The following is a 10,699-nucleotide window of genomic DNA, read 5'->3' on the forward strand; positions in this document are numbered from 1 at the left end:
ACTTTGTTACACAGTAGTAGAGGCATGTTTATTAAATATCATTATGCAAGGGGTGCTTTTCCAGACAGTTGCATCTAGTTAGAAAATTAAATACACCTAAATATAAATTACTGGACTGTGATGTGACGCATTATGACCAGCAATAGTAAGATATTTCCGTCATCATAACTATGTCACGGCCCCAGAAGAGGCAACATCCTTGTAGCAATAGTTCAGTGTTTTGTCATGAACATAAATCAGCTGATAACACCGATGAAAGTAAAAACAAAAAAAGATTAATTTGCTAACAAACTATTTTCACAGTAGGGGGCAGCAGATGTTTGTTTATCTATCTGGTCTCCAACATTGCAATAGTTTACATTGTTAATACATTGTCATACAATTTATTTTCACGTATGCCTTCGAAGTCAGCATGTTCCAGAGAAAAGCTCAAACTTATGTTAACTTTAAGTATTAAATTAAACATCACGCTCAGCATGACAAACATAGATGAATTCAACAATGCTTGTATGTACCGATCCAACCAGGACTGCAAGAATAGTGTTAAAATAGTGTTATGGAGGGGACACAACGCTTAACAATCAGTTAAATTATGAGTCCACTACTTTCTCATATAATTGGTGGTTGAGACTCAAAAGGTCTTATTTAGAGTTCGCACAAGATAGCAGAGAAATAAATACATGAAAAATAGATAAAATAATGGCATACATCAACACTGCAATACCACCCTCTTAAGTAGTATATTTGTAATGTTTGTAATGCATGCACTATGCAAGCTATCATGTCTCTTTAGAAACAGAAGATCTTCTTCTTTAACTTTAAATCAAGTAAAATCATATTTGCTTGTCTGCGTTACCCACATTAATTTATTCCATCTCGAAAATGCAGAAGGGTTAGGGTTAGTGAAGATGAGGTCATCGGGGTACTTTAACCCGAAGGTCTATGACGGGTCAGATTCACGGAGTATATTTGGGGGTTTCAGCTTGTAAGAATTGAAGAAGGAAGCCACTTGATCAGGCAGCTCCGCCAGGACGCTCTGGGCAAGGGCCGTGTGGTTTCCCTGCAACGGCAACGTAACAAGAATAAAAGGTAGCCTCAGCCACATGTAGGACGGAGCTCCATAACATTAACGTGCACAGGTATCTGTGCTGTTGACAGCTCATGCTCATAAATGACATCAAAAGAAGGCTGTTGAGAAAGCAGGTCGGTGGTGCATTATTGTGAATAATAATTAGCAGGGAGGGGCAGTAGGAACTACTGTCAGGAACAGAAGCAATATAAAACTGAATTGCGCAATGTGGGATCTTAACTATATTACATTTTTTGTGAATCAATAAACAGCCACTATACAAAGTATAGTTGGTCAAGAAATATTAAAGTTCAATATTATTAAAGTTTCTAAACATCTCTCAACATGGAAAAAATCCGAGCTTGCAGCTACCAGCACTAAAAATCAAGGCGGAGCCAGAGGGTGGGTGCTGCGCCATGGCGACTACATGGTGGGACGCGCGCAGACCCACATGCAAAAAAATCCCAAATATGTACAAACAATAACTCTCTGTCGCTCTGTCTTGGCAGTGCGAAGGAAACGGCAGCTGCTTACTTGAAAATCTCTGAAGGGCACAAACTGGACGATGTCTCTGGAGGCGACGTCCCCCCTGGGCGAGGACAGCAGTTCGTCATCACTGTCAAGGAACTCCATCTCGCTGAAGTCCGCCCCTCCCACACCCACGATAATGATAGACATGGGCAGGCGGGAGGCCTCCACGATAGCAGTGCGTGTCTGGTCCATGTCTGTGATCACACCGTCTGTGATGATGAGCAGCACAAAGTATTGCTGCAGATGAACAGAGCAAAATAAAAAGCCAGATGTTAAGTTTACAACTGTTAAGTATCAGACTATTGTTTTTTTCCCTGTTTTTTGATTAATAAAGTACATTATTCAATTTACGTTTGTTTGGATTGTGTGGTTCTAATGGGAGATTTGTGTAACCAACTGTGCATATTTTTACTTTTTATGAATCAGATTTGACAACTCAAATGAAGTTGGAGAAAATTTGGGAAACTTTGGAAATAACATGACATTTGAAGGTATCGAAGTATCAAAAAGTGAAATATGTTAGAACAACAGAAATTAAATGAAAAAGGCTCTAGTATTAATAAAAGAAAGCCAAAGCAGTGAAACATTAGTTATTACCTATTCATTGTTGAGTTATTGTTTTCTCTATCAGCCGGTCTTGTGCTCATAACTGAATTCAACACCTGTTTAGTTGGGAGGGTCCTGAGATCCGTTTACTTACTGAGGCCATATTCTGGCGAAGAGCTTGTCTGGCAAAGCAGGCTACATGGTTGATAATCGGAGAGAAGTTGGTGGGGCCCCAGAGCTTCAACCGGGGGAGACACTGCTGGTAGGCGTGCACCACACCCTCTATTCCTGCAAAGCACTGCTGCATTAGTGAACATCTTATACAAACAAAAGACTTGACATCCTGTGACATAGCCTGACTTACCCGCGCAGAAGGGGTTTGCTGGATTGAAATTGATAGGAAATTCATGGGAAACCTGTAAGAATGGATTAGAGAAAACAAAAAACAGCTTTACAATATAGCCAATGAAAAAGAAAACACATTATTCCTCAATGTCTAGCATCTCGTGGGTGTTATTAAAGGGTAAAAAACTAAAAGTTGTTCATGAGAATCGCCTTCTGCTAATGACTATGATGACTTCTAGAATATTTTAATACCTGCGAGGTGGAAGGCAGCTGGGCTCCAAAACCAAAGACAGGAAACATCTTGGTACTATAAAAAAAAACACAGGTATTGCTATAATAGTAACGCACTACCGCATCCGCTAGAATAAAGCTGTAAAACTGAAGCCCTGTGGACTCTGAGTGTCGTTGGCAAGGAAACCTAATCCTATGGAAGTTTGAAAATGTCAGAAAACAACCAGTTTGTATCCGGCTGGCTGAAACGCTCGCTTGGATCAGCCTCCACCTCCAAACCCGTCAGACAATTAAAGGGGAAGGATTATGTGGGATGAAGGGGAGTTTGCGTCCACCTGTCATAGTCCTGGATGACATTGCCCACTGTCCAGATGGCAGACAGGTACTCATTGTAGCCCTCAGGGTTGATGTAGTGGAGGGACTGGGGGGAGCTGGGGTCCCCGTTAGAGCCTGTGAAGTCAATGGCAATCTGGCCAGAGTCCGGAAGAGGATAACAAGATGTGAGGATCTGCTCAGTGACCAGACCAGAGTATGTACATATATATGTGCTGAGATTTTGCAATAAGACTGCACAGTCATTCAGTATGTGAATATTGTAAATATCAATAAAAATGATAACACCTTGTGTCTGAAACCTCCAAACTCACAGTGAAGTTGATTTGACAACCACCCATAATATAATCCAGGAAGGTGTACTCCTTCACCACCTGAAAAGGTCAACAATATGTTAACTGCAATAAAGACTGTAGTAAAAAATGTATTGGAAACCAATTTAAAGTTTCTTCATCACCTGGCAGTTCTTAATGCAAATGACTCCAGAGTTTTTATAGTTTTTCTTTTTCAGCTTTTTTGGGGCGATGCACTCAAATTCCACCTGCAAGTGCAATTCATGCCAGTTGAAATTGGTAGAACAAAAAATGGTAGAACACACACACACACACACACACACGCAGCCTCACAGGGGAAACGTGTGTTCCCATTTGCATCTCCGCCAGCGTGGCTTTAAAGCTGCCAATAAGGTCATGAGCGCCGCTCACACGGTTGTCATAGCAGTCGACCTGGAGACCAACAGAGAGATTTTCTTTAAGAGGTGACACGTAAGAACTTAAGAGACGGACACTAACTAAGCATGAGACAAATAAATGAAAGTTGATGTGAATTTCTGAAGTTGTTAGTGACATTTCTTTTGGTGAATAAACTTTTTTAAATGGAATGCAGTGAGCTTGACTTTTTGGACTACTCAGGTTGAAGTTCCTCTGATCGGAGGTATGATATAAACATATTTAAAACATAAATGTATCACTATTTGGGTTTGCAAAGAAGTGTCACATTTCTGGGTTTTAACCTACAATCAGTTACCAAAGACACATCCCACATGCTCACATATAATCAATCACATTTAACTCCTAGTTACAAATGGAAATCCAGTAAATGCAATGGAAGTAACTCAATAGAGCAAAAAGAACGGAGCAAAAGTGCAGACCTTCAGATGGGGGCGTCACGAATGGTGCGTACACACACACACACGCCGCTTATCCAGCTGGGGATGCAGCATGTTTTAAGTTTGGGAGCATTCCAAAATGAACAGAATATGCAATTACAAAACGAACCATTAGTTAGTTAGCGCAGCACGGTGAATCCAGCTAAGCCAAAAGCGTTTCACAGAAGAACTCGTTGGACAATTAAGGGAGGAGGTTGTGTTAATGGGCTTCATTTTGCAGGGGTTATTAACTGGAAAAAGTAATTTAAATTTTAAAAAACTGAATTACCTTTATAGGTCTCTCCACTTCTCCTCCGCAGAGAGATCGCAAAGAGACGCGGAACGGCCTCCACACTGGGTTTACGTTGTTGTTTACCACCTACCCAACGAGCCACAGGTCAATGGCGACTCGGAGCTCGCAGAGGAATGACTTTCTGGTGAACACGCTTACCTCGGTCCTGTGAGCCAGCTGCCATCCAGTCTCCGTCTGCTTGTAGAGTTCCAGGAAAGGATCGGACCACCACAAAAACTAAACATTCATGTTCAAATGAGATTTAGCGCTACGTCAGGGCAGTTGATACAATGAAGATATCAGACATAACTATTCAAAATGAACTGGATCACCTTCTTGTCCAGACTGCGGCCTGACACCTCAAAGTTGGCCACTCTGCTGTCGGTTATCTCTTCGGCACATATCTATTTTGAAAAGATTTTTTTTTTAAACTATTAAACTACTAAAGGTTTTCGGATTTTCTACTTTGGACAGTCATGCATAAGAATTGTTTGGTCTTTTTAAACCCATGAATTCACATCAGCAGGTTAGTGTTTTACGACCAAACTGTGTCCCCTTATTTATTTATATTATACCTAAGAGAGAGAAGCAATAAATCCCTTTAAGCAACCTCAGATCCTTGTTATCTCTTATGATCACATCCCAAGATACATCCCAGTATCTCTTAGTGCTATAATTTACAAGTTTAGTTATGTATAACATTAAAAAAAACAATTACCTTTGGTATTGTAAATAGGGTTTATCTTTTCACACAGGCATGTTGCAGCCATTCTGTCCAGCGTGTCAGCAAAGAGAAGGTCTCCACCGCAGCTCCGGCATAGCCTACCATATGCTTTCAAAATGAGAACGGAGTCCACTCACTGTGATGGTCCCACGACCTGCAGGCCGCTTGTCCTTCAGCAATAGAGATCGGGTCATCTGCCTGTTAGAAACGATCTGGACACAAAGTACGAGCAGAGTCACAGAACTATGAAACTACTATACTACTACTAATAGTATAACTATACTACTGCTAACTACTTAGGCAAAAGCTTTCTTATAAAAATGCTCACCTGTCCCAGCGTGCATTCAAGCTCCCCCAGGAAATCGTCATCCCCCAGGTCATGGGTGTCATTGTCAATATCATACACGCAGAACTTCATCTTCTGCACCGTCTCGAAATAGTAATCGACCACAAACTTCTTGGAAAACTTTGGATTCAGGCAGTTCAAGATCATCTCTGTGCGTCCAAACTGATGCACGAAGAAAAACAAGGTTTTTATAATCGAATGTGCTTAAACAGAAGCTAAATGGATACTTTGAAATATATGACAGTGAACATAATCAACTTTCGTGGAAACGGACAACACATACGTATGTATTAAGGTAAATATTGTTAAATGTAAAGGTTTATACAAATTGAGTTGTATTACATCAATTACATCGATAGCATGTGACATCCTCATACACACCTCATACCAGTGGGAGCCTGACGTGTTAATGTACAAGGCGCACAGAGGGTCAGACTTAGAAAAGACGTCCATGTCCATGAGGTTCTCACAGGAGATGGTCAGCTCCACCTTGGTGGCCCAATGGGTGGCCGCTGGCAACGGGGCCCCACCTGAGGCCATTTCTACCGGTTGTGCTACGATGATAACCACAGGTAATTAGAAGGACTTAGTGGGTTTACTTTATATTTCTAGTACTCTACATACCAGAGTAAAGTCGTAAAATTGAAGGGGGCCACTCAGCAAAAACGACCGCTGAAAAAACAACAACCGTTAGCTCCCGTTAGTCAGACGCTTATAACGTAGCGTAAAAACATGTAGCAAGAATAAAGACAACACTTAAAATAACATATATAACCTATAATAATATAATTAATAATATAATATAATGATCTATAGGACATGCATGCAGTGGCTGTAGCGGGTGTGGCGATGCCTCATGCACCACGTTAAATGCCAACCACCAGCCGTAGTTTCACATCGTATTTCCTCATACCAGTTGAAACCTGAAGCTCACGTATTTACCTGTTTAGTTGTTGAAAAAACTCCACATTTTCCTGTTTTTGGTGACCGCTCACACACGTATACGTTTTTATTTGACGCTAACAGCTGGGCGACCTGGGAGCGGAGGGGCGGGGCCTATTGTCAGCAGGCCAAGTTAACTAGTTTTGTAACGTTAAATAACAAAGTTAAAGGTGAAGTTAGTTCCTAAAATCGTCAAACACGCAACGAAAACGTATTTTAATATATTCGATCATACTGTCAACAAAATCAAATCGTTGATGTGAAACTGTTGAATAAACTCACCATGGTACAAGACGGAACTCTCGGGAGCTGTAGTTGTTTCTTTCCGGTTCACATATATGGGGAACTGAATGTCCCGAGATGGATTCAAGAAATACCTTTTCTTAGCAATAATGTACTGCCAATAACTTGAAATACAGTGGACTATATAGTCTATGCTATCCTGTGTTATGTCCGTCTAGTCTAGATATCATGTATGTATCGTGTTATTTCTGTGTTACCCTCAAACTGACACTGATATCAAATTCATATGTAGCACACAAATTGATTATATAGCACTTTTCACAGACAAGTGACAGGCGAAAATGATTTACGGTGTCTCTGTGCGTATATATGTTTGTGTTTGTATTTGTGTGTGTGGGTGTGGTGGGGGCGGGCGGTTACAATTTAACAATATATGTGATACTTAACAAAATCTATGAGTTAGTATTCGTGAAGAGACGTGATGCTCTTTTGCAACGTTTTCTATGTGTGCTCTTGAACGTCTCCTGATTGTATTTGTGGACCAACCTGCACGTTTGCTAGTTGATTGACGCTAGTAGTTTCTGATCATTGAGCGCCTGGGCTTTGACGCAATGTTTGCAACCGTGCTGAGAAGATGCGTGAGCGGAAAGTTACTGTCGGCACCTGCCGCAAAACTTGTCAGAGTCAGAGGGACAAGCAACTACTCCACAACTTTAAGAAGGACGGCCGCTGCTCTCCCAGTAAATAACTCACTGTTGCGCCTTATGATCGGAGTGTTTTGTGTGCTCATCTAGGTGAAAGGGCAGATTTCAACTGTCAGAGATGCTGCGCCGATCTGCGGCTTCGTATCAGGAAATGTCAACGCTGTCTACGTGTTTCGGTTTTGTGTGTACAATTGACAAAAAAAATGAATTTAATTGTGTCGAGTGATATTAGTCCAATTCAAACTGTGGCCCAGTGCGATGACCTAACGTTAATATTGACACACTGCTTCTCTGGTAGTTCCGCTTCAGCTGACACGGATCACTGCATGCAAACATGCATCTGCTGATGCATGTTCGCATGCATCGTCATGTCCCTCTGCCTCTTGTCCACAGAGCGGGCGAGCTGCGCTCCTCCTGGGCCTCCCCGCACTGTCCTGCCTGACTTTTGAAGCTTATCACCGAGTGCAGAGTTCAACCGTGCTCTACGCTTTAGAGAAAGGTACTTGCGAAAACTGGCAGGTAGAAAAACAACATGGGTGTTCCTTTTCAGGAAACTGGTGTGGAATTCCAAAATCCTATTCAAATTCAAAGAGTCTTGAGTTCTTTTTTGCATTAGGACTTTTGGTACAGCCGGCGGAGTGGAAGTTGGGTGAACTTTGTGTTGCGTTTTGTGTCCGTGCAGAGGAGGTTCTGGAGCAGGCTGACTACCTGTACAGCTGTGCAGAGACGGAGAAGCTGTACCAGCTGCTGCTGCAGTACAAGGACAGGTGAGGAAAACGCTCCGTCTCTCACATTTTCTCTCCCTGCCTTGTGTCTTTTTGTATATTGCTGACCAGAGAGCCGATTTCCCCCCCCCCCCCCCCAGTGACAATGCAGAGTTTCTGTGGAGGCTGGCTCGGGCGTCTCGCGACCTGTCCGTCCAGCCCAACGTGGAGGCCGGACGGAAGAAGCAGCTGATGTTTGACGCTTTTGAATATGCAAAGAAGGCCCTGGACAAAGATGACAAGTGTTTCGCTGCACACAAAGTAAGTAAGAGATAGAAGGAAAAAAAAGTCCCCTTTTGAACAAATCATCATCCCTCCTGGAACTATTCTATTAACAAACGACAAATCAAACTTTTTAGCATAGTTTAACGGCCTAATAAATGAATATACACCAAGCATGAATAAAAAATGAAATCTCCTGCAAATAACAAACGCAGCTATCTAAGCAGAACACGGGACATGTTCACGAATTTGATAGCACATCCGTGGTTGTTGAATATTCAACACAGGAAAACAAACTCCACTTTTTAATGAAGATGTAATGAAACCGGAGCTATACAGAGATATTGAGCTCTGATTGGACCAAACTCTCCCAACTCAGTGGTACGCAGTGTGTCTCAGTGACGTCGGGGATTACGAGGGAATCAAGACGAAAATCGGAAATTCCTACATCATCAGGGAACATCTAGAGGTGGGAGGACATGTCATGCTACCATTTGTGTCACAATTACATTGTGAAATGAGTGAAAGATGTTGCTTTTTCCCCCCCAGAGAGCTATTGAACTCAATCCCAAAGATGCCACTTCCTTATTTATTTTGGGTTACTGGTGAGTCATCTTCCTTCTTTCTTACTGTACCAAACATTGGGACTTCCATTTGGTTCCTATACAGCTGCTTCCTAGTTTAGTACACATTACAGTCACACATGAATACACACTCGGGCCGTCCGGGTCTGTTGCATTCGTCCATGACTGTAGAAGCTAGAGGAGGAGAAGTTGCCAGCTGTTTGATTTATTTTTTCTGTCGTGGATGGACGCAGTGGTGAGTGTGCAGACTCCTCACAGCAGAAAGAAAATAAATCACATGCCTGCAGAATTAATTCATTTAAAGATGCAAATATGTACCTTGATGACTGCCAACAAAAAGATCTGCCTGTTCTTTCTTGAACATTTTTACCTCTTTAGGGTCTTTTTGATCTGGAGGAAGTTGTTGCCATCTGCGTACCATCTCGTAATAATTGCACATTGCAGCAACGTTAAAAAAAGAAGAATGGGGCCGTAGTTGCATTGTCCGAGATGTCCCCATCGTGCCCGATGATTCTGTACATTAGAGCCTTGAGTAGGCTTCAGCATTCTCTCTCTCTCTCGCTCTCTCAGGTGCTTTTCCTTTGCTGAGCTGCCTTGGTACCAACGCAAAGTGGCGGCGGTCATTTTTTCTTCACCACCCAACTCCACGTACGAGGAGGTGATGGCTGCTCTGTCTTTCAGCGCTCATCCTTTGTTTTGTAACTAACTGCACAGCGGCTGGTAATTAACAGCTGTGTCACATTTTGGTATTTTGCGAGAGGTGAGCATCTTCAATTTGGATGGTCCTGTTTTTCTGCCCCTTCTTTTCAGGCTTTGGAATTCTTCCTGAAAGCCGAAGAAGGTAAAATACTAAAAGACCCAGCGGAATGTACACATCGAACAGCTGATCTCTTGTTGGCTGCAGCTCACAATTCTCAGATCAACAGAAAGCGCTTTGCTTGAAAATGATTTCTTTAAAGGCTTGCAAGACATTCGACTAACAGCAAATTCTCTGTGTCAGCTGATCCAAACTTCTACAGTAAAAATCTGCTGATGCTCGGGAAGACGTACCTGGGCATGAAAGACCGAGAGAGAGCGCTGCACTATCTAACCAAAGCAAAAGAATACCCCGCCCACACACAGGAGGAGAAGGAGGTACGCCTCCCTCTGAATCACCTGCATGGATCGTATGTGCTGATGTCATCACTTACAGTTGGTGTGTTCCCTTTGGCAGGTCCACAAAGAAGCCCTTGACTTCCTGAAGAAACTAGGATGAACCTGTGGTTGCCACGTAGTGGATTTTGCCTTTTTGGAGGCTGTTAATTTCCCCAAAATGTTATTCTGATTCTGTAAATTATTAATACAGCAGCACCATGTTAAGTCATTCAGCTTTTAAGCAAAAACTGGAACCTGCAAAGTTTGACGTTGAAGTAATGTGATGTACATGCTGCCTGCGTCTCTTCATGCCTCATTTCCACTGACTTCTCTGACATCCAGCTCAAAGAGGAGCACACGCTATTGGCTGGAGTGAATGTTCCAAAAATACGAGCGTGGTCTTTTGATTTCCTCTGAAAATGGATGAGAAGTGGCCAGGAGCAATGCTGGGCCGTTACGCATGAAGCAGCTGCACCAGTTGTTTGGAAAAGCTGCATGTTATCTATCTATATATATAAATATAGATATATATTGAATTCAAA

The 10,699-nt window shown here is 42.3% G+C and overlaps 2 protein-coding genes across 3 annotated transcripts; one reads left to right on the forward strand and one right to left on the reverse strand.

The window, feature by feature from the left end:
- Positions 1–2: 2 nt before the first annotated feature.
- Positions 3–6,644, reverse strand: LOC120811596 (copine-3). Of its 2 annotated transcripts, XM_040167100.2 has the most exons (17): positions 6,507–6,644; positions 6,189–6,236; positions 5,946–6,118; positions 5,547–5,726; positions 5,356–5,430; positions 4,827–4,898; positions 4,654–4,731; positions 4,492–4,581; positions 3,682–3,780; positions 3,513–3,596; positions 3,370–3,429; positions 3,058–3,191; positions 2,744–2,798; positions 2,511–2,562; positions 2,301–2,434; positions 1,604–1,837; positions 3–1,060 (listed from the first exon to the last, which is right to left on the reverse strand). In XM_040167100.2, exons 3-17 carry the CDS (start codon positions 6,102–6,104, stop codon positions 941–943), a joined length of 1,626 nt encoding a protein of 541 aa, XP_040023034.2. In that variant the 5' UTR covers positions 6,105–6,118; positions 6,189–6,236; positions 6,507–6,644; the 3' UTR covers positions 3–940. The 2 variants fall into 2 exon arrangements, with proteins under 2 accessions (XP_040023034.2, XP_077951739.1); XM_078095613.1 differs by lacking the exon at positions 4,492–4,581.
- A 624-nt stretch (positions 6,645–7,268) lies between these two features.
- rmdn1 (regulator of microtubule dynamics 1) lies at positions 7,269–10,699 on the forward strand. The gene is made up of 10 exons (XM_040167713.2): positions 7,269–7,489; positions 7,847–7,952; positions 8,136–8,220; positions 8,319–8,478; positions 8,819–8,908; positions 8,989–9,044; positions 9,594–9,681; positions 9,834–9,864; positions 10,024–10,157; positions 10,237–10,699. The coding sequence occupies exons 1-10, from the start codon at positions 7,361–7,363 to the stop codon at positions 10,276–10,278; spliced, it is 921 nt and encodes a 306-aa protein (XP_040023647.2). The 5' UTR covers positions 7,269–7,360; the 3' UTR covers positions 10,279–10,699.

This window comes from Gasterosteus aculeatus, chromosome 21 (assembly GCF_964276395.1).
Source record: "Gasterosteus aculeatus chromosome 21, fGasAcu3.hap1.1, whole genome shotgun sequence".
In the NCBI taxonomy this organism is placed as follows: domain Eukaryota; kingdom Metazoa; phylum Chordata; class Actinopteri; order Perciformes; family Gasterosteidae; genus Gasterosteus; species Gasterosteus aculeatus.

Bases quoted from the DNA above. Each gene is read 5' to 3' on its own strand.
- LOC120811596 (XM_040167100.2), bottom strand. From the start codon at position 6,104: ATGGCCTCAGGTGGGGCCCCGTTGCCAGCGGCCACCCATTGGGCCACC. The intron at 3,430-3,512 runs GTGATGAAGAAA...TGACCTTTTCAG, and splicing joins TTTGCATTAAGAACTGCCAG to GTGGTGAAGGAGTACACCTT. The intron at 3,192-3,369 runs GTGAGTTTGGAG...GACTCTGGCCAG, and splicing joins GTTGTCAAATCAACTTCACT to ATTGCCATTGACTTCACAGG.
- rmdn1 (XM_040167713.2), top strand. From the start codon at position 7,361: ATGTTTGCAACCGTGCTGAGAAGATGCGTGAGCGGAAAGTTACTGTCG. The intron at 8,479-8,818 runs GTAAGTAAGAGA...CTCCCAACTCAG, and splicing joins AGTGTTTCGCTGCACACAAA to TGGTACGCAGTGTGTCTCAG. The intron at 8,909-8,988 runs GTGGGAGGACAT...TTTCCCCCCCAG, and splicing joins TCATCAGGGAACATCTAGAG to AGAGCTATTGAACTCAATCC.